Source organism: Pteronotus mesoamericanus, unplaced genomic scaffold (genome assembly GCF_021234165.1).
Source record: "Pteronotus mesoamericanus isolate MK-2021 breed Mesoamerican mustached bat unplaced genomic scaffold, CSHL_Meso_final contig_20, whole genome shotgun sequence".
In the NCBI taxonomy this organism is placed as follows: domain Eukaryota; kingdom Metazoa; phylum Chordata; class Mammalia; order Chiroptera; family Mormoopidae; genus Pteronotus; species Pteronotus mesoamericanus.
The window spans coordinates 21,409,273-21,432,836 of NW_026555085.1; the positions used below are offsets into that span (position 1 = coordinate 21,409,273).

Below are 23,564 nucleotides of genomic sequence, written 5' to 3' on the forward strand. Positions count from 1 at the left end.
ACCTGAACCTGGGAGTATTTCGCATCGTAAGTTAATTTAAAACTACTTATCTTTGGAGTGAATGGTAGACTCTGTAAATTCTCTGTTAAGGGATAGCTTTCAATGAGTTTAATAAAATAACTTCACTGGTTTTCAGAAAGGCATACTAGCTACCATTTCAACGTGATTAAATGTGATTTTTAAAAAGAAAACACAAATACATAAGAGAAGTTATAAACAGAAATGGCTGAGGGCACCGTGCCTCTCTGTGTACGTGGAACAATACCTGAAGACAGCAGTTGCCCATCCCAAATCCCATGGCATCCATGTAGATGTGATCCGGCTTTGAAGCCTTCGCTGCCTCATCATCCTCAGGAAATGTTTCTATAAATGGAGATGGTGTGTTCTTATCCTTAAATACTGTATTTAAAAAAATTTTTTTTAAAAAGGATAATGAGTGAGACCCAAGGATTCAACACCAATTCAACAAAGATCTCTCCTCCCACCACCTCTCCGTGGACCTACTTGGTACATTGATGACAACCTTTTCTCCTCTCCTATGCCGGATATTTCTTGTCAGGGTGCTGAAATAGACAACCAAATGTCATAAACTGGTCACCACAGACCCATTATATAACAGAAGAATTTGATCATATGCAAGTAAATGAATGAAATCCTATACCTCTGAACTACTTCTGAGGCTACGCCAGAGGTAATTTATGTGGATCAAGGTCCTCTGAGGGATCTCTGAACAAAGGCTTTACCTTAATGCCACTTCCTTGGGTGCTTACTCAAGAAGGCCACTCTCTCGCCTGCTCAATCCCCACTTCCCCAGCTCCTTGTAACTCACCAGACCAAGTGTTTTGAGTCTGCCCTGGTCAGATCTCACCCTGCCCTTCTAACACTTCCTGTGTGACCCAAGACTTGAACCAAACTTTAGTACTTGCTCTCCCCAGGCATCTCTGCAGCCCCAACTCCCCATTACTCCCGCCCCAACCTGAGGCTTTAACATGTAAACCCTAGACCTGCAATGTCTAATCCAGAAACTACTAGGCAAATGCAGCTACTGAGCACCTGAAATGTGGCTAGTCCTAATCAAAATACACTGTGGGGTTAAAACACACCCGATTTCGACAATTTAGTACAGAAAAAGTTCTTATTTATACCTTTAAAATACTGAGATTACAAGTTGAAATAATATTTTAGATATGTAGGGCTAAATAAGACATTATGAAAGTAAGTATCCATTTTTTACTTTTTAAATATGGCTACTAGAAAATTGAATGTCTGTGGCTTACATCATGATTCTCCTGGACAGCGCTGCTACAGACCCAGCTTAAGTGCCCCCTCTCCCATGAAATTGCTTTGATCCCCTCAGTAAGAAGCACCCTCCTTTCTCCAAGGAGTACCCCTGGTTCTACCATTTTTTTACACAGTCATAATCTATCTTTTCTTGCAGATGAATATCTGTTTTTCTCTGGGCACACTCTAACTTGAAGTTGGGAACTATGTCTATAAATCTTTGTCTCCCCAAGACTTTGCATATAGCAGCTGTGCCGGCCTCTTTAAAAATGAATACTGAGAAGTCCCAACACCCCTAACTCTACGTCAGGTCCTAGGTTCAGGATGATGGGTGAGACTCAAGGTACAAAACCACAAATTAAACTACAATCTAACAGAGCTAGAAGAAAATAGAACAGAAGATAGAGAGTACCTATGATACACACATGTACCTCTTTTACCTTATTATTGAGATAGCGGAATGAGTAGATCACATATACTGGTGGTAACTTACAGATGGAGAAAAAGATAAACATAACTAAGGGAAAGCTTCCCAAAATAGGTGTTTAGAGAACTAGGATTGAAAAGAATCTGCTCACAAAAGAAGACAGTCTCTAAGTTAATGACTTTAAGATGAGCTGGAAATGGGCAAGTCGAGCCTGGTACCAGAGCAACAAAGCAACAATCGGGCAGCCTTGAACGTACTGAGCATGTAACGGGGTGGTGTGTGCATATCATGTATCTGCTGTCTCTCCTGGTTGGTTACAAAAGGAGCCAGAATTCAGCAAATGCTCAGTGAGAATCCTCGTAAGACAGGGATCTGAGTGAGTGAGGGGCACCTGTGTTTAAACACAAAGCCATACTCACCTGAAGCGGGGGTGCTTGTTTATTGCTTCATCAGGAAAGAAGAGGGACTTGGAGGCTCCACCTTTGACTGGGTTGGGTTTGAACTCAGGCAGTGTGAACCCAGGACAGCCTAATCTACAACAAATTTAAGAACTAAATAGATAGGAATTTTTTTCAAGGGTCAATTATGCCTGGCCACGATTGCACCTGTTAAAATACCTCGCATGTATTATGCCCCTTTTCAGACGGTCAAGCACACAAATGTTTTGTAAATATCATGCCCCATTACAACCACCCCTTTGCGCTTTATCTTATTCACCAAGATCTCCTTTGTGATTCCAGCCCTTCACAGACCTCATCAGAAAACTTCCATTCACTCATTGTCCACAGAACGTCCTACCCATCTTTTCATTTAATAGCTACACCCACAGCACAGAAGTCCCGTCCCTTGGTCCTGTCAATTGTCAGGATTTACAGGTCCCTGTCCCCCCCGCAGTTTCTGAGGCCTCCTCTTTTACTAGCTCTAAACTCTCAGCCTATCCTTTGACCCCTGCACACTGCCACTGCCCCCAATCTCCTAGTAAGTTTTGTCTGAATCTCCTGTTCTCTGTCGCTGCAGGTCATCGAACAAGTCTCTCAATAGTAAGTACTGTCTCTACAGGTGTCCTCATCCACTTTGCAGCCTGAAACCCAACCCTATTATTTACTTGACCTAAAGAAGAGTTTTAAATCCAGCACAGAAAAAAGGAAGTGCTGTGTGTATCCCTAAGTGCAGTGATACCACCAATTCTTCAGAACTAAGTATTTTAAGGTCATTGTTAAGTGTGCTGTGAGGGAGGACAAAAACCAACAAGTTAGTGAAAGCAAAACAAGGGAGGCTCTTGTCAGGGCTCTGATCAGTGATAAGAAACTTCTGGTTGAGAGCTAAGACTAGCCTATGCCTTCATTTTCAACCCCTACCCTTTATAAAATGAAGTACCTGTTGGCTGAACTTCTGCCAGTGAAGAGCTGAATTTGCTGGTCTTATCTAAAAAACAGTTCCCAGGGAACGCCTATGGCTATGTGCTTTATTTATTGTTAGCCTGCACCCTTGGGGAAAGCCCTTTAGGGGAATGACAAGCTTACTCCTGCGGGACTCTTAGCCAGTCAGCATTTGCTGATCTGGCAAGTCAGAACTCAGACCACTGCTTTTCTTTTAGACTAGTAGCGGCCAACAGCGCCAACAGCGCCAACAGCACCACGTTCGCTGCCTGCTCTGTCCAAAGCCAGCGTGGTAGTTACTGACTGCAGGTGGCTACTGAGCACTCAAACGCGGCTAGTGAATTCTTCATTTTTTGCATGTTTAACTTTAAATTGTCATATGACCATTCTTTAGACTAATTCCACACTAAAGTTTTGCCTCTTTACAGAGGGAAAAATCACATTATTAACAATGGCTTTTTACGTAAAGGTTTTTAGAATAAAACTTTTAATTTCTTTGTCTCAACTCTCCCTCATAACACTGTAAGAAAAAGACGCTGGATCTTAAAAAGAAGAAAACAAAAAGGGCAGGGCTGGCAACTGTTCTATATGGAACCATTCTCACAAGGTAAAAGGTACATTAGGTTTAATCAAAGATTTCCCTCTGTGGCCACCATACTATGCATTCCTGAATTTTAAAGTATAAGCTAAACAATTCTGGTTTGTATCACAACTGTCATTTTAAAATTTGCTAAGGAAAAGATAGAACTCTAATATTAAGGGGAAAAAAGGGAAAACTTAAGATATGACTTTTCCAGTTCACTGAAACTTGTCAAATGACATCTGTAACACACTTCTTGGCCTTTATTATTCTAAATTTCACAATTATTATCTAACCAACAGCCTTGACATCTCTTCTCTCTACCCCTCAGTTTGCTGATTTTGCCATCTCTTCATCCACCCTCTTGTCCCCTCTCCACCGCCCACCTCATGCAGGCTACCACTGTCCCCCCGAGTGAGCCCCCTTACTCACCGCCCAGTGAGCCCTGGCACCCATCCCAGAACCACAATGACACCACAGCCCAAGCGGGCCCTGCAGAACTAAGCCGTGATGCCACCCGCCCAACCCAGCCTTGCCAAGGCCTCCCACTGCTTTCAGGAGAGCAACCAAAATTCTTAGGGAACATAATATGGCCCACCAACCACCTGGCTGGGTCACCTCACCCCGTACTTCCACTTCATTCTCAACATCCCTGTCACACCAGCCAGCCTTCTTCTACTTCTCAGGAGGCTCCATGCTCCCCGGCTCATCCTAGGATTATGATCGCATCCCTCACTGTGTGGGTCTGGTGTGGAGCAGGCATTCCGATGTCTGAGTGAAAGGCAGTTGGGATTTCTTTGCCTCCTCCTTCAACATCGGGGCAAAGGAACATGCCAATTCTCTTCCAAGAAACCTGTCCACCCTCACCCAGCTGGGGTTTTTATTTCTGGCAGGGAGAGGGGCGTGGCCTGCACAAATGGAATGAAGGAATCACAGAAAATAAGAGATGGTTTTATGAACGTTTGATGAGTTACTTAAAATAGGTTTCAACTATTTAGATGTGACAATGGAAATTCTAAAAAATTCTCATTCGAGTGTCCGTCCAAGAACACTGGTATAACCCTGCCTGTGTTCATTACGAACACTTACCAGGAAAAAAGAAAAAAAAGTCTCAAAATAGTTCAAACTGTCCCAGGACATAGATGGCAATCCCCAAAGCTCTTCTGAACTCTGAGGAGGTAAGCATGCTTTGTCACACTCCGACAGATATCTAGCATCAATCAATCAGATTCACAATTTGGTAGATCTTAAAGATCCTAAGTATAATTGTAGCATATTTATGTACCTCACTGTAAACTGAGTACATAATCTCACTATTTATACTTATCTTTAGGAATTTTGGCCATAACTAGATTTGATGACATACATAAAATTTTCCTTTCAGCGCAATATCCATACATGACCTGATGACCGCCCTCCTCTCACCCCATTCATAGTTAATATGTATCAACAGTGCCCTGGGGGCACTGAAGCCAGCCCGGGTGACCCTTTGATCTGCCACCAACATCAACATCATTTGCTGGCAAGCAAATGAGCGAGAAGAGCCCTTGATAATCATCAGGCGACTGGGGACTCGGGGACTCCTCACTGGGTCAGAGCTGCATGGCATTAGGACATGCTGCCCGCCCCCGCCCCCCTGCCTGGGTTGAACGCTGCCGCATGCTAGCCAGTTAACCGTCACTGTGGTCCCCCTGGTGGTCATTTCTTTCCCACCAAGCCCAGATCACGGCTCTTGCCACAGGGCTCAGGGCGGCCGCCACCCACTGAAGCTGGCGTGCGATTTTGGCCTGTAGCTCTAACATGAGAGAATCTATCAAAGGCGATACTGTGAAGAATGACCTGTCTGTAAAGCATGAGAATTGTAGGGTCAAATGCTTGGTTATAATTTGCTCTCTTTATAACCTAAATGTCTGCTGGCGCACGTTCATGGAGGAACTAACCTGGGAAATGAAGTTATTGTGCAAACAGCCTGATTTTCTTTTAATAAAGAAGTCGCCTCCTGCCGTCGTTTTCTCATGTTGTCTTCGACTGTGTTGAACTCGGACATGGTCCCCCCGTAGGGCTGCCCGGGAGTCCCTTCAATCATGTAACTCCCATACTCTGGTCTCCAAAGCGTAGGGTGGCTTCAGAAGAGAAAAGAATTCACTCCATCTTATTCTTTTGCTGCAGTCTACTCAATTTTTCAAAGTTGGTTTTGTTTTCCGTTTCTTTTTTAAGCTGCCTCAACAATTTCAGAAACTATTAGGTACAAATGAAGCTAAAAACTCCGTAACAGTTTCTAAAGGCCACTAATATTTCAAAGCTCTTCAAGTATGTTAGGGGTAAAAGTACTGGGTCGAAAATATTTATAAATAACTGAAAATACACACAACAGGGTACTCACTGTCCAAGACAAGCTAGTCTACTTGGCAGGAAAGGCAATCAGGCCTTAAGGGCTCTTTCAGTTCTATGCTGAGGCCCAGACTCAAAACGCAGCCTACCCAAATCTGCTGGGGAGAATACAGGCCCCTTCACCTCTCCGTCTACTTAAATATTAAAAAAACATCCCACTAGCCAAACAAAACCCATCTGCAAATTTTATCTGGCACCATAGTTCGTGATCTCAGGAACACTATGGCAATTTTTTTAAAGCTTAATATTAGTAAACGGGCTCTATCCTGAGTTTAACTATTTTGAGTGCTGTAATATATTAAAGGATTTAAAATGTCAACACCACACATGGTAGATAGTATTAATCCCACCGTACAGATGAGGAAACTAAGCCACAGAAAAGTTAAGTGACTTGCCTAAGGTTACCTCACTATTAAGTATGGGAATCAGAGCCTGGGCTCAAAACTGCCACGTTATCCTGTCTCCTTTACATCTGAGGAAAGAATCTATTTTAGTAGTTCCAACAGTTTCAGAAACACTAAAACAAGTCTTCAGCTTACTTTGGGTTTGTCCTTTCCCCCTTTTCTTGTAGAGTTTCAAGAAGTTCCTCTCCGGACAGGACCAATTGGACTTTTTCATGTTCATGATCAAAAGACACCAACATGTATTCCACCTATTGAAAATAAGAAGAGAAAGATGAACACGCTTTCAGATTGAAATGTGACCTTAAGAGAAGACGGCAGGGGGAATTGTGAAGGTCAGAAGGCATCCACAGTAACTCAGGACTGTCACATTCCCTTATACCATAGCAAATAATAAGCGTTTGCATAATATGAAAACCTAGAGAAAACAGTCAGGAGTGGTGCCACTGTGTGAGGACATGAACTCCTATACCTCGATTTCTTCCTTCCTGTGTTCTATTTCATATCCTCTACAGAAAGGTCGAGATGCCCATTTTGACAAATTGTACTTCAAGAGAGAAGTATTTCAAAGCTAAGATTCTTTACAACGGCAGGAAGTTGAATTTTTTTAATTTTCATTTTTTTAAATTTAATCTTTATTGTATTTTTTCCCAATACCATGTAGTCCCCTCATTCCCTCCTCCCCCCAGCAATCACGACACTGTTGTCCGTGCTCAGTTGGTTGACTATAAGTTTATGGAGGTGCTTGTCTGGGCATTCTGATCAAGGTACATTATCCGTACTTACAGGTTATTTAATAATCCCACTCTAAGTCCTACTATTGGAGAGTTCAACACATCAATATGAAGCAGCTTCTCAGGAGTTTCAACCATTTAGTTTGGGTTTTTGAATAATAATGTAAGACAACTTTCTGACTCTGAAACCAGATTAAGTTGACAATGCAAGGTGCACTAGTGCATTTGTAACAACACCTGAGGGAATTCTGATAAAAATCAAGAGTTCAATACCGAAGTAAGACTTTTCTGAGCTATTGTTTTTCCTGAAATGACATGCTTTAAATCATGACTAATGATATAAACAGTGGAGATTATGAATCACTACGACAGAACTAAAATACATACTACCCATATGTAAGGGAAAGGGAAGGGACTGGATTATTTAGGCAAACACTTGAGAGTACCTTTTGCATAAGACAGAGAGGAGGCGGCAAAATGATGTCCCACAAGGCAGACCAGCACACAGATAGGTTTCCCATGGTTTACCCTAGTATTAAAATTGACATTTTAAAAAAGGCAAGCAACAACATAACAACTACCTGCCTGACAGTTCACCTGTAAATCCAGATTCTGGAGGCCTGCAGGGCTGGGGCCGTGCTGCTCTCCTTTGAGGGGGCGCGCCGTGGTCTGCAGGCCCATTCCCTCATTTACGCGTGCCTGCCCAGCCTTGGAAGGCGTTTGACCCAGCCATCCCTATCCAGTAACAGTAACGATCAAGAAACTGTTTTGCCCTTCGGCTAAGAAACATAATTATAAAGGGGGGAAAAGATAGTAATGGTAGGAAATCATTAGGAATTACTGCCTGGCAGGTTTCAACAACAGAAAAGTAAACTTTCAATTAACTTTTATTAGTTGTGGCTATGGGCTGAATTTGTGTGCCCTCTCCCCCCCCCCCCCCCCCCCCCAAATTTGTGTGTTGAAGCCCTTACTCTCCAATGCAATGGTGTTTGAGGTGAGGCCGTTGCAGGTAATTAGTTCAGGAGAGTGGAGTCCTCATGATGGGATTAGTGTCCTTATAAAAAGAGATAAGGTCCTGGTGGACTAGCTCAGTTGGTTAGAGCACTGTCCTGGTAGGCCAAGGTTGCAGGTTCCATCCTCAGTCAAGGCACATACAAGAATCAACCAATGAATGCATAAATAACTAGAACAACAAATCGGTATACTCTCACTCTGAAGATCAATTAATAAAAATTCTTTAAAATTTATTTAAAAAGAGATGAAAAATGATCTCTTTTCACCCTGCGAGGACACAGGAGGAGGCAGTCATTCATAAGTCAGGACGGGGCCCTTACTTGGAACTGAATCTTTGATCCTGGGCTTCCCAACCTCCTGAGCTATGAGAAATAAACCTCTATTGAAGTCACTCAGTCTATGGTATTTGTTACAGCAGCCTTAACTGACACTACCCCCCCCCAAAAAAAATTTATGTTCCCATTCATGCTCTTCCCTTAGAACTTTTTAGTTGGGGAAAAAAAAACATTGGTAAGACTACTTGATTTAGGTACACGAACTGGAAATGTGAAATCTGTACCTGCACAATCACTCAATGTCAAATGCCTGAAACCTGTAGGCTATGGAATCTGGAAGTGCTCCCAGTTTTAAGTACAGATTTTCAGATAACATCTACAGATCTCTGATTCCTGAAGAGCTAAAACAGGACAGACGGAGAAACTCTGTCAGGTCTCAAGATGGGTATATGAAAATATAGGTATGAGAAACAAATTTACCTTTAAATGAGCACAATGAGAAAAGGTATATACCATGAACTTTTCATTTACAGATCCTAAGCTTCAAACCCATCATGCAAAGTAGGCATGCGCACCTTTTACAGATGGGCAAGGAGGCTCAGAGATGCTGAGTAAGTTTCCCAAGGCCACAAGTGTTAGGGCAGGGATTTGAACCCAGTTCTCTCTGTCCTCAAAGCCCAGCACACCTTGCTGCTAGGACTACAGAGGGTGCCAGTCTTGGTTAGTGATAAGCTTTTTAAAAAATTGTTGTAAGCTATATGAAGCAGGGAAAGGTTTAATACTGGCTGAAAAAAATCTCTCAAATTGATTACGCTTCAATTTTATGAAGCGGCCTTGACATTGCATCATAGTAGCTAAGATATAACAGTTAATGGTTATAGATGTAAACAGATGGGCCAGAGCACACTATGTAGCCTTCCTAACTCTTCCAGTTAGAAACAATCTTCCTCCTTCAATACTTCTTCCACCATCGGTTCCAACACCTCTGCCTGCCAGCATCTGTTATCAGGATTAAGTTCTCTTCTTCACCAGATAACCTGCTTCCTAAAGAAGAAAAGAAACTTTCTGCCTTACTGGGTTCCCATCATTCACTATCACAACCAACTTTTGTACCAGCCGTATAACCTCAGTTGCAATAACTTTTGTTAGTTTCCTAGTTCTGAAATAGTTGAAATCCTTAGTTTTCAAAAACACTCTCAGCCCACAATTTAGAGCACGGGAAGGGCAAAAAGAACAAAAAGGTAAAACTCAGCCTGAGTTTTAAATATCAGCCAAATGGATGACATTTAAAATGCTAACATACCAAACTCTCCTTAATTAAAAAATAATCATTCATGATCTCATTAAGCAAATGAAATAGAAAAACATCAGAATATTTATCAAGTGGGAAAGAAAAACAAACTTTCTTTTGGATAAAATCTAAGTTCAATTAGAAGCCTTAAGAATTATCTGAAGATTTTTCAAACTCAAATTTAAGGTGGTCTGAAGTAATTGTCCCCTTTCTGCACCAGTGTTCAAAACCGTTCTTTATCTCTTGGCTTTTTGTTATTTTGTTTAATCCTTACCCCACCAACTTCAATACATTTATATTAATTTCCAATTCTAGCTCATATACTCAAATAACTCAATCATTAAGAGTCAAACAAGAGCTGAACTGGATTTTGGTTCAGTAACCTAGTTGTTGTTGAGAAATAATAAAAAGTGATACAGTAAGACATGCTTTCCCAGTATAAAATACCTAAAGCCACAGTAATTTATTTATTTTCCTATTTCTGGATTTTTGTCCCCATCCTAAATTTTCTTTTTGCATCCCAAGAATGAGAGGAAAAGACAAAGTTAAACAGAAAATAACAAAAAAGGATACAGAGGCCCTTCTGTACGCAACACAGATTCCAAGCATTAAATTGTACCAGCTTCCTGGCATTGAATATCATGTAGGCTGATTCCCCAGAGTTACAGCAACATCATGTGCAGCGCGCACACACACACCGCTAAAAGTGGATGCCCAAAGAGCGTTATTAATGGATTGCAGAGTGACTAATTCAAATTTGTATAATTAACATCATTTGGAAGAAGCAAAATTAGTGCTATTCTCAGTACACAGATTACCATGCCCTAGATGTATCTGAGGGACACTATTTGGTGTCCATCAGCTATCTCTTTAAAAGGGGGGAGAATAAACCCCATAAAAATAACCTATCACTCTTTGTGAGACACTCAATTTTTTAAAATGTACACAATTTTTTCTACAAATGAAAATTAAAATCCTTTAAATTTCACTGGTAAAGGGCTAAGTGGCTATTTTATCCCTCTAGAATAACATCTCTGAGCTGTTGAATCAAAAACAAAGGAACATTCAGAAGGCTATTATATAGTTTACTGTTACATAGTGTTGCCTGGAACGACCCCGACAGAGTAACTCTCTAGTCATTTAATACAGGTTTGGACAAGCACAAGGTGCATTATGCTCATCTGAAATTAAGCCAATAAATAAAATTTTAATTGAGGATGACGTAAGTACCCAGTACAGTGCTGAACACAAACCATGAAACACTCAAGGCTTTCAAGTTCAAGATAACAGTTAAAATATTAACTTAATATTACAATATTAAAATTTTTAGTATTTATGTTGTCTTTAAATGGCATTTACCAATAGCTTAAAATCAAAGTTTTCCTTTTGAACAGAAGGAAAACATTTTGGTACTCTACCATTAAGGTAAGGGTTTCAGGGAGCTTATCATTTAAGGAACAACTAGGCATTTTATCAAATACAAATTTTAAAACTTCTGCTCTCTGGAGGTGAAAACCATGCTTCATTAGGAGAACAATCTAGCTCTATAAGCAGTTACAGGCAGTTCTCTCTTTAAGGAAGTCACACTTCCGCGAAAATTCCTCTGTCTCTAGCCACCCTACTGAAATCTGAATTCGGGGTTTGAGGCCAGAGCCCTCATTCGCTGTTGGCTCTCCTCCACCGGCACAGGCCTGCAGTCCTGACTCCTGCTGGACCTGCCCACTGCTTCTCAGGGGCCCAGCTCTCCGCGTACGCTGACTCTAGCAAAAGCCCACTGCCATCCTGAAGTCTCCAGTGAGAGTTGATGACAAAATCAGTGCCAAAGCAGCATCCTGCTGCCTCCCTCTGCTGCGTCCACCTCCCTTATTCCCCTACCTGCTTTGTCCCTTCACTGCCCCAAGAAAGCCCTGTGCTGCGAATACTGTGAAGAGCCAGGCAGATGCAGTTCCTGTTCTCCAGCTTACACTGTGGGCTGCAGCCACTGCCATTAAACCCAATTCAGCCAAAGGATCTGCGGGAGTGCCTGAGAGGGGCACTCCCACACCTGATCCAGGCTGGGAGATCAGAAGGCTTCCGGGAGGAAGGGGGCTGCCCAGCCAAAGGAGAGGGCCTGCTGCTGCTTCAGTATGAACACAGCCTCCCGCAGGAAACCCTGTGCTTTCTCGGACCACCATTCTGACTGCTGCAGTAGAATCGCCTGCCTGGCTGCTCAGAGATGCAGATGAACTGGTCCCAACCACGGAGATCTGGCCACAATAGTCCTTCTCTAGATTACACGCTGTTCTAAAGCTAGTGACCATGCTTTCTCTCCAGAAGACTAGTTCCTCCTATGACAAAACACTAACGACTACTATTTTTGAGCACTCTCAAACATCTAATTGGATGTTCCATTCCCATACCTAGCACAACAGGAAACTTGGAAGGCCTAAGACAGTGCTAACCATAGACAGACATTTCAAAAAAAAAAAAAATCATCTATCCATAGGGAAGACCTGAACGACAAGACCGAAAGGGCTGCTGAGCTTAAATTTCAGCAAGAAATTCTAACATAGATGTAATAAAATTTGATATACCGCAGAATGCAGTTCAAGGCAGACTCCCAGGTTAGGTATGTCTAAGGGTGATATCACTACTAATATCAAAACCACTGTTTTATGTAGTAACATTTGAGCGTTTTGGGGAAACAAGTATAAAGCAGAAATTGGAACACACTTTTTGTATTGTTGTGTATATATTTCAAACTGGTAGTTATTGATGTGTCAGATTAAACTGTCCTATGTCTCCCAAAGAAATGTTTTAGTAGTGTAGTCTAAACTTCTATCACGTCCTTATAATATGATGCATTTTCACTCCCCCCACCCCTCCACGCCACCGTGAAATGTCATGTTAGACAACAAAATTACACAGGTGAACTCTAAGGAAGTTTACACTTTTAGAAACCAAAATCAATGTGGCCTCACCATGACCTTCTATTTGCTGATATCCTAGAACAGGACTTCAGCTTGCAGAGCAGCATAAGAGCAATTAATTTCCTATGTTTCGGTGAAGTAACTTCCTTGAATGGGTATCTTGACCCACAATGAGAAAACAAATTCTTCACGTGCCAAGATTAGTGATAGGAAGCCTAAGTTAAAAATTTTAGGACGTCACCAGAGAGTAAGCCTGGGAGCTGCTGGAAAAATCGCGGTGAATCTCACAGGGGGACAATGACACCTTTCACTAAAGAGAAGTGAAAGAAAATCATGTTGTCAATTACCAGACTTGTGTGGCTATTTAGAGTTAAAATTAATTAAAATTCAGTTCTCAAACCCCACTAGCCAACTATGGCTAGTGGCTACTCTACTGGCTAGTGCAAACCTATCTATTACTGCAGAAAGTTGTAATGGACATCACTGGACTAAACCCAAGAGACATACAACCTTGGAACTGTACCTGGACGCACGTATTCATTACACAGGAAATCCCTGAATGTAGATCTGCTCTTTCATGGCCTACAGATGGAATAAGATATTTCATTTCTGGCCCTGAGAATTTACATTGACTGACTTTTTTTTTTTTTTTTTAAACCATACCACTACACTTCAGGCATGTCAGTAGTAATTTTCTAATGGTTATGAAGACCATGCTATGGGACTCCTATTATTTCTGGACCAAATCTAATAGAACCCAACCAGTCTTCTCACACAAATGAACCTCAAAAAAAGTAGCACATCAAGTAAAGTTACCAATGCTGATATTCGCTATGGATTCTAAGTTAATGGAGACAGTCTGCAATTGAGAAACCTGAACCTAAACCAGAAGACTTTTCCTCCTAAAGAAACAATTCTGTAAAAGATAAGTCATTTTCACTGATCTCAAAACACCTGTGCTTTTAGACTATATTTTCTGGGTTCCAAGGACAAGTGAATTCCTTGGCTCTTCCTGAGAACATATTCCCCAGCCAGAGTCCCAGTTATCATGTGACTGACAAGAAAGAGGGCATTCTGGTTCCCAGAGAGAGGCTACTTTGGATCAACTGCTCTGCAGTGCTCAGCTGGATGTGGGGTAGGAAGAGTGTGAGAGAGTGAAGCCACATCAAGAACCTCTGAGGTGGCTCCTACCAAGTGCAGAAGAGCTTAGGACTTTAGCAGAGGCATGACTATTGCCAGAGAGAACACCCACCCTCCATGGTGGAGCCCAGCTCAGGGCCTGATGCACTAACTAGAGCTGAGCAAGCGAGAAAGCAAGCACATTCCCTTGAAACACGTGTTTATAAATTAGGCTGTCCTAAATTCAGGGACTGCTTATGTGAAAATCAGGGTTTTAGTTCTCAGGAATTGGTGGTAGACTAACCCACCTAACAAAGAGGGGGAAAAGTGCTTTCTAAAGAGACTGTGAGAACAAATGCTACGATATAGGAATTCTAACTCCAAAGTAACTGCTGTGCCCAGAGGGCCCCCACCTATATGCCCAGTGACAGTGATTCAAGACCTCCGAGTCTAATGCTAGTCCGCCATCACAATAATCTGAGCAGAGCTACCCTTTCATGATCACATCTCATAAAGGCAGCAGCAGGGCTTCCCTTCGGGAATTACTCCTGGAAGGCAGGGTCGATCCCACCAACAGACCTGCTTCAGACGGGATTTGGAAGATGGAGCCCCTTGCTACATAAACTCCTTCACTGGTGATTTTGAAATGCACGTCGAAGGAGCAAAGCCTCAGAGGTAAGTTCAAGCTCCTGCCTTGGGCCTCTGATGCTGGCCCGCTACCTGCTGTCCAGGGATGAGGTGGGTACAGGCTGCCTAACTATCAAGTGAGGTCAGCATGACCTTCATACAAAGGGCATGCCCCTATCTGCCTTTCACAGGGCTCCACTGCCAGCAGCAGATTAGCTGAGAAGGCTGTGGCCACATTACTAACCTTGTTAGCCTCTGTCCTGCAGACCGAGACATTTAACCAAGCACGTTCAACATTGTAGTTTTCAAAGAATGCTGGCCTGGTGGAGAGTGTCCGTCTCCTGCAGTGTGCTTAGCAGCTGGGCGTTACCTGCCTCCTAAGGAGGATGGTGCAAGTCCCCAGCGCCCTGGCCATCCTTGCAGGGCCACTGATTCTCACAGGCAGGTCTACGGCGTGACAGGGGACTTTGGGTGTACACCAGTGTGTTATCCTTGAATAAAGCATGAACTCTGGAAGCCCAGCCAGGGGCAGTGTCCCTTCCCAGATTCACCACTACGGTGGTGACTGAAAGCCTAGGGTTACTCCCGTTGAAAAAGTGCTGTTGAAAAAGTGTCCCTTCCCAGATTCACCACTACAGTGGTGACTGAAAGCCTAGGGTTACTCCCGTTGAAAAAGTGCTGGGTGATGGTTCCTGCCACTTCAGGCTATGACAAGAAGAGCCCGGTCCTTCTCTCAGGCGACTATGGTGCCCCAACCAGGGGCCTGGCTTGCAACCCAGGCATGTGCCCTGACTATGAATCAACTGCTGGGTTTTCACTTTGTGGGACAGCTCTCAACTGACCGAGCAACACAGGATTTTGCTGACACAAAGTACACCCTCTATTTGGTGTTGGGCAGACCCTAGAACTTCCTGCATTAGCCAGTGTGAGCAGCTGTCAAATTACTGGAGAAAAAAACTGCCCTGAAATGTGGGGAGAGCTTAAATGTCATTTAGCTTTCACTTCTCCACTTTGTCTTAACCAAGTATTTGGTTTTATTAAAAGGATTCCAATAATATATAGTAAAGGGGAAAAAAAGAAAGAATGCTGGCATTTCATCAGAAGGGAATCACTGGCTATCTGGTAATGGAAAATACTTAAGCCTGCATTTGTGACTCCAAGATATTTATATTTTCCTTCAGAAACAACCCCCCTACCCCAACAAAAATACTTCTTTCTTTGTTGACACCATCCCTTCCTCTACTCTTTTTTTCCCTTTCTCCTTCATTCACATCTTCGGCTGGAGCTACAGACACTGTCACAGAGCTCTTTTGCTCCTGTGTATGTGGGACGTGCTCCCTGGGGGGGCAGCTAGGAGTGCACAGTTTGCCATCAATCAGTTTGAATCTTAGTAACTTCTTGAGTTTCGATTTTTTTCTTTTGTAAAATGGGGATTAAGAGTACCTCATAGAGCCACTGGGGATGATTACATAAAATGATGCATGCAAAGTGCATTCAACAGTATAAGTACACAATACCACTCCAACGTTAGTGGTTATTACTTTCTAGCTCCAGGGCAGTGATGCACTGATTGAGGAAGGCCAGTGTCTTGTAAGTTTTTCAAATTTTGGTTACAAACTGCTTAGTGGGCCGTGGCAGGTTGTAATCAACATGACAAAAAAATTTTGAAATAAAGTAGAATAAAATATCAGAATATGTCACTTATGGGAAGCACTGTTTTACCAAAATACTGTTTCAAACTGCACTTTCAAATAGCACTTGTTTCAGGTACTACTGGTCTCAGTGAAAGGTGGAAAGCTTAACTAGTGTAGAACACTGCCTAACTCTGCAAGAAGGCAGACCTTGGAGGGGTTCCTTCACTAAGCAGATCAAGTCCCTCCCCTTCTTGAAACTTACAAATGGTCCACACTCAGCAAAAAACCCAAGGCCCCCAGCCAGAAGCATTCAGCCCATCTGCTGGCCTCCGCCTTCTCCATTTCAACCACCACCCGGATGCAGCCACAGTGGCCATCTTTCTGTTTCTCCAGTAATCACTTCAGGGCCTTGACACACTTTTATTCTCTCTGCTTGGAAAGATTTTACCTCAGCCCTTCAAATAGTTGGTTCCTGCGGGTCTCAAGTCCAGCACTACTCCTTCAGAGAAACCTCTGCTGACACCCCCCCACTCAACACTGAGACCCTCTTGTCTCCACCCTCAAGCGGCACCAACCATACTAGTGCCTCCTGGACTTGTGCAAGGTGGTTACCCTGACCAGAGCAATCTTAACTTACCCTCTATTTTCACAAATATTACAATTATAGACATTTGGAATGTGTTCTCATCTTTGGGCCTTAGTTTCATCCTCTGGAAAGTAAGGGGGAAAAAAGTCCATTCCGGCTCTAAACTACTGTTTCTGTAATTAAACGCTTAAAGAAATCCTCTTAGTATATAAGCATCAATTTTTATTTCACTCTCAAATACATTACCTACTCTGCATTGCCAGGAATGTAATTTTATTCAAGTAGATTTCCTTGTTATTTACAGTTTATACACCCTTTTAAGCATATGATCTCTTAAAAAACTGTGTATCAGTAGAAATCTGTCTAAAACTGATTATATCCTCTTCTGCTATCAATAGGAAGACAATAAAGACAGCTTTACTTTCTATTAAGGCTTCAGACTTCTTTGGCAACTTCATTTCTAACTGGAGTCCTAACAGAGCAAGGCCCTGGGAGGCCCTCAGGGGCTGCACCTAGATCTGCTTTCCACCGTTGCTCTCTGTGAATTTCTTTCTCACTTCTGCCTCAAATGATGTTTTTATAGTTCATCCTGAGCTGGGAAAACAGATGCAAGAGCTTGCAGGAATTATGTGTGAAGCCAGTGATCTCTGGGTAAGGACTTGAGACACTTCCAGGAGTCAAGTGCATGAACTCTGTACTTAGAGGACTTTCATTTACTTCCTAGGTCTTACTCTTTGAGTAACAAAGTCAGCAAATCATGACCCCTACATGGCCGGCTTCACCTGACCAAAGTGGCCCTGGGGGCACAGAGGAGAGACTACCATGCTTAGCACAGGCAGGACTGTTGAAAAGTGTGCGAGATCAAGGGTCCCCAGCCTCCGGGCCTTGGACTGGCACCGGTCAGGCCTGTTAGGCACTGGGCTGCACAGCAGGAGTTGAGCTTGAATGTAATGCGCTGGAATCATCACGAAACAACCCCCCACACACTCCTCCCTGTCCCCTGTGGAAAAACTACCTTCTTCCACGAAACTAGCTGCTGACGCCAAAAAGGTTGGGGACCGTTGTGCTAGAGAACAACGTACCTTCCAGATACCTGATTTGTGTAAATATTTAGAGAGAGAAATGAAGGAAGCACCCCAAAATACCCTCTTAGGTTCATCTGAAGCTTACAGTTCTCTTAAGAGTATATACATTACAAATGAGATTTAAAAAAACAAACAAAAAAAATCTCTTAACTTTCTAGTGTTTAAGGTCAACTGTTACAATCCCTTCCAAGTGCCAGCCAGCTTTCCCAGGTACTTCGAGAGCAGTGAAATATGTGAAGCTCTGTGCACCCCAGCCCATGACCCCTGTGGGTGATCCAAAAGGGGCAGAGTTACAGCTCAGCTGAGTCTTACTAACTTCCAGGGAAAGGGTCATAGAATGTCTCTTGCTTTCAGGTTTTGTTTTAGAGCTGCTAAATCAGTATCCAGTTTAAAAAGAAGTTAAGTGACTCCAAAGGACTGACAAAGGAGCTGGGGGAAGGGAGACAAAGAAGACAGTGGATCTTTGTGAATACTTACGTAATCAGGAACATCTGGTTTGGGGGTTCTTTTGTAATCTTGTTGTGGAAATAAGTTTAACTACCAAATCCTGACCATAACAGACGCAAGTATCTAAGAATACAGAAAGCTCTCCAAAAAGTGTCCAACAGAGTGGAACCTTTGCTATATGAACTCTCCAAGGATACAGTGATCTAGATCAAGTTTTCCAGATACTTATAAAGATGCATCCAAAATGAGCTCTTCTGGCTCAAAGTCTGAGGCTTATCATGTTTCCCCATCTTCTTAAACAATGTCTGAGAAAGCCAACCTTTAAGTGGAGATTCAGAGTCCTCCCCCTAACATACTCAATCTATTACAGTTTCAATATACAACAGAGATAACTTAGCAGCCAGAGATACTACTTAAGTGGCCCAAGCTCATATGCTTTCTTAGTTCAATCCTGTTTCTTTCTGAAAATTATAATCATGATTTCAAGGATTCTACAAGCTGTGAAAACATTCACGGGCTTTGTGCCATTAATTTTGGCCTGAAACCAATTTTTGCTCTTTTCCCAAGTTGCTAACATGTTTGAAATAGGTTGTTGCCAAAGCCTCCATTTCACCTAACTGGGAAATCCAACAACTTTACTCCAGTTCCCATCCTTCCACACACAACAGTCCTACCGTGCCTGTCAGGACCCCACACCAAGTCCCTGTCCCTTACCTATGTATTCATCAGGGATCCGATCACCAGCAATGCTTCCTCTCTTCTGGGTTACCTTGCTCTCCATCTTTAGGTTGTAGCTGCGCAGGCGCACACACAACCAGCTCAGATGTTGCTTCAGCTGTTTCCCCACTATCCACCTGGTAGAAGCAGCATTGGGCTCCTTAAGTTAAAGGTTCCAAACAAGACTACCCAAACTAGTTCCCTGAGAAAGTATCTCCACAGGAATTCTTACTCACTTGATCATATAAGCTAGGACCTGGATGAGAAACATAACCAGGTGCCAGGTACTCAGCTCCCCCTTCAAGTGGCTCTTTAATATTTCTAACTAGGCACAACTCTGTTTCTAGAGCCTCAGGCTGGACTCTCTTTTCTCTTTCTCCCCACCCCCACCCCGCAGAGATGTCCTATGCAGTGTGGGCTCCTTATCTCTAGTGACCCTTCCAAACTCATTTATAAAGGATCTTCAACAGCCTGAGCCCAATCCACTTTTCTAACCCAAACTTCCAGCCATTCCCTATTCCCTGCCTTGGTCTTATGTTATAGCAGTAACTCCCTCAACTTTAGGCACCTTCATAAACTCACATTTGCACATGTCCTTTGAGAGCCTACCTGAAGGACCCCCATCTGTAAGACTCCCAGGATCTCCATGTATAGCGCAAACCCACCCCACCAACCACTGGAGTTCTTCAAGGGTAGAGAGCTGCTCTCTTTTCTTGGTTTCTCTCTTCAACCCCATGACCTAGCATAGGAAGTCCTCCACACGTAGGAGGTATTCAATAAGCACTTTTTCATTTAAAAGTCATCCACCATGGAAACAAGGGCTTTAGTGTTTTACCACATATAAGTAAAGGTTAAGTCTTAGTTTTTCTGAAGGAAACGTTTTGTAATACCATCTTGCTTTTTATAAAAAAGCTGTGAGGCTCAACCAGAAAATGAGAAAGTTAAAGAAAAAAGTTTCTAGAAATCTAGTTATCTATGGTTTTATGATTCAGTTAGTTTATCAGCAGCAAATGGCAGGATTTTTTAAATCTGTATTACAGATGAGGAAATTGTAGTCCAAAAAATTTAAGTTCCATATCTAAGACACACAACCATTTGAGGGAAGACTTGGGGCTTGGACTCCTATCTTGAAATTAAAGTCCATTCAGAAAATGCATGCAAACTTTCAAAAAAATTGTGTTTTCACCAATTACCTGGCCAATAGGATGATAACAACAATACCAAGTGTTGCTGAACATTGTATCATAAGAGGTAAGAAAACCCTGACTTTAAAAATCTGTCCACATCTTGGTTGCTGGAGATATCAACCACAAAGGGTAGCCAAACTTTGAGCAAAGTTTACAAAGGAGAGCAGAGCTGAAGAACAGGACTTCCACTTCTGATCAAAATGGTGTAACAGCAACCAATTTTACCCTCCCGCCTAGAACAGAGGTGTGGGGGGGAAGAATATGAATGAGACTATAAAAGAATAGTTTTTTCCAAGACACTGGACATCAGATAACCAAGGGCAGAGATCCCTGAGATACCGGGGGTGGGGGAAGATGAATTAAGTTAGCCCTACAATTGCCCCAACTTATGACTGAAGAGAGGCTCTAGATTACGGCAGAGAGGTGGACCAGAGCATGGAAGATTCCCTGAATTGAAGACATGCAGCTGAAGGTCCAAGGAAACCAAGTCAATTAGAGTTCACAGGACCAAGTAAGTACCAAAGAGAAGAGAGCTGCATGCAGAACCCGAGAGAGCTGCAAAGGGTGCCCCTTAAGGATTCAGTAGTAAATCAACCCATGCATGTGAGGCAAGTACTCAAAGCTGCAACAGGGTGTGTTCCCATAAATCATAACAGAATAACGCCTAATTTAGGGCCATTGGGGAAAGTACTCATGAAGATGTTGTCTCAGTAGAGGGGAATACTAGCCCTAAACTGAGATTTCTCTGGATCTGCCTAATAAATTGTAAAAGAAAGACCTGAAAGGATTAAACTATTTCCAAATAACTACATTCCAGAACAAAGAATACTTCTGAATACTTAAGAATACTTTTAGGAATACACAAATATCAAGTACCCAAAAATAAAAAATTCATAATGTCTAGCATCCAATCAAAGATTACCAGACATGCAGAAGAGGAGGAAAACATTCAAAATGAGGATGGAAAAAAGAAAAATCAATTGAACCTGATCTTACATGACAAAGATATTAGCCCTGGCTGGTGTGGCTCAGTGGACTAAGTGCAGGCCTAAGAACCAAATGGTCGCCAGTTTAATTGCCAGTCAGGGCACATGCCTGGGTTGTGGATCAGGTCCCCTGTAGGGGGCATGTGAGAGGCAACCACGCATTAATGTTTCTTTCCCTCTCTCCCTCCCTTGCCCTCTCTCTAAAAATAAATGTAAAAAAATGATATTTTTAAGAATGACAAAAGATATTAAAACAGTGATTAGAGCCCTGACTGTTATGGCTCAGTGGATTGGGCGCCATCCTGCAAAGCAGGTCACTGGTTCAATCACCAGAGTACAGGTCTGGGTCATGGGCCAGATCCCCAGTCAGGGGCATGCAAGAGGCAACCCACTGATGTTTCTCTTCCTCTCCTTCCCTTCCCCTCTCTCTAAAAAATAAATAAATAAAATCTTTATTAAAAAAAAATAAAACGGTGATTAGAACTGTATTCCACATGTTCAAAAGTGAGTTTAGTAAAGTTGCAGGATTTAAAATAAATATACAGAAATCAATTTTATTTCAAAACACAGAGTAGGGCAAAAGTAGGTTTACAGTTGTTTGTATGGAAAATACAATAATATAAACAACAAACATAAGAATAACCTGTTTTCACATATTCACAATTGTAAACCTACCTAAAAAAAGATTTTATCTATTTATTTATTTTTAGGAAGAAGGGAGGAAGAGAAAGAGAGAAACTTGAATCAGGTTGCCTCTCACACATTTCCCAACGGGGGACCAACTTGCAACCCAAGCCTGTGCCCTGACCAGGAATCAAACCGGCAACCTTTTTCTTTGCAGGATGATGCCTAACCAAGCCACACTAGTCAAAGTTGTAAATACTCTTTTGTCCTCCTCTATGTTAACAATGAACAATCAAAAATTAAACATAATATTTACAATTGAATAAAAAATATGAAACAGTGATAAATCTGACAAAGATGTGAAAGACTTGTACAATGAAAACTACAACACACTGAAGAAAGAAATTTAAGAAACCAAAAATAGTCAAGAGGTGTATTTGTTCATGGCTCAGAAGACTCATTATCGTTAAGATGTCAATTCTCCCCAAATTGACCCATAGATTCAATGCAGTCCCAGTTGAAATCCCAGCAGGGTTTGTTTTTGATAGAAATAATTCATGTGGAAATTCAAGGAACCAGAAGAGCCAAAACAATTTCAGAAAGACAAAGTTGTAAAGCTAACACTACCTGATCTCACAACTTACTATACAGCTACAGCAATAAGAAGTGTGTTTTTCGCCATAAAGATAAATAGATCAATCGAACAGTGCCAAAAACAAAAAGAAAAAACCTATACCTTGCACCATATACAAAAATTAACTCAAAATGGATCACAGACCTGATTGTAAAAATCTAAGATTATAAAACTTCTAGAAGAAAACACAGTAGAAAACCTTTGTGGCTTGGGAGTTAAGAAAGATTTCTTAGATGCCACACCAGAAGCGTGATCCATAACAGAACAAATGAAAAAACTGGGCTTCACCAATATGAACAATATCTGTCCTTCCAAACACACAGTTTCAGAGAATGAAGATGGACTAGGTGAACACAGATGCAAAAGCACACATCTGATACTACTCATATCCAGCATATATAAAGAATTCCCAAAACTCACTAAAAAGAAAACAACTCAAACAAATGATTTTAACACACTTCACAAAAAAGATGTACACATCTTTTTTTTGGCATATAAGTACATTAAAAGATACTCAGCATGACTGCTCTTTAGGGAAATACAATAAAAAATGCAATGAATACCCCCACACACCTTTTAGAATGGCTAAAATTAATTAGATAGAATACACCAAGCATTGGCAAGAATTCAGATAAACTGGAACTAATACACGCTGCAGGTGGAAATGTAAAATGCAGTGCAATCACTTTGGAAACATTCGGTAGTTTTAAGATAAAACACATCACTCCTAGATAATAAGACTGAAAGCATAAGTCCATACAAAAACTTGTATGTTTATATTCATGAATGTTTTGTTTGTAATACCTAAAAATTGGATACAATTCAAACAGTGAGCTATGGTGAAACAAAGAAAATCCCCAGGGGAGATGGGGAGGAAAAGGGGAAATTACAAAGGTCACAAGAATATTTTTGGAGATGATGATTATGTTCACCATTTGAATTGTGGTGATGGTTTCACAGGTGGATACATATATCAAAACTTATCAAACTGTACATTTTATATATGTGCAGTTTAAGTCAATTATATCTAAATAAAGCTGTTACAATGTTTAAAAATACAAAAGAAACCAAAAACTTGGCCTCCGGCCAGGTAGCTCACTTGGTTAGGGTCCTCCCCATACCCCATGGTTGTGGGTTTGGTCTCTCCAAGGCACATACAGGAAGCAACAAATGAATACATCAATTAGTGGAACAACAAATCAATGTTTCTCTCGCTCCCCCCCCCTCAAAAAAAAC

The 23,564-nt window shown here is 41.9% G+C and overlaps 1 protein-coding gene across 2 annotated transcripts in view; it reads right to left on the minus strand.

Moving 5' to 3' along the window:
- Positions 1-23,564, minus strand: part of GCLC (glutamate-cysteine ligase catalytic subunit) — a 48,650-nt gene that overhangs the window by 18,764 nt on the left and 6,322 nt on the right. For both annotated transcript variants that reach the window (XM_054569491.1, XM_054569490.1), the window contains exons 2-6: positions 6,598-6,710; positions 5,608-5,790; positions 2,128-2,241; positions 505-563; positions 266-399 (exon numbers count right to left, since the gene is read on the minus strand). In XM_054569491.1, coding sequence (XP_054425466.1) covers positions 266-399; positions 505-563; positions 2,128-2,241; positions 5,608-5,790; positions 6,598-6,710 — 603 coding nt within the window. The remainder of the gene's footprint in view (positions 1-265; positions 400-504; positions 564-2,127; positions 2,242-5,607; positions 5,791-6,597; positions 6,711-23,564) is intronic.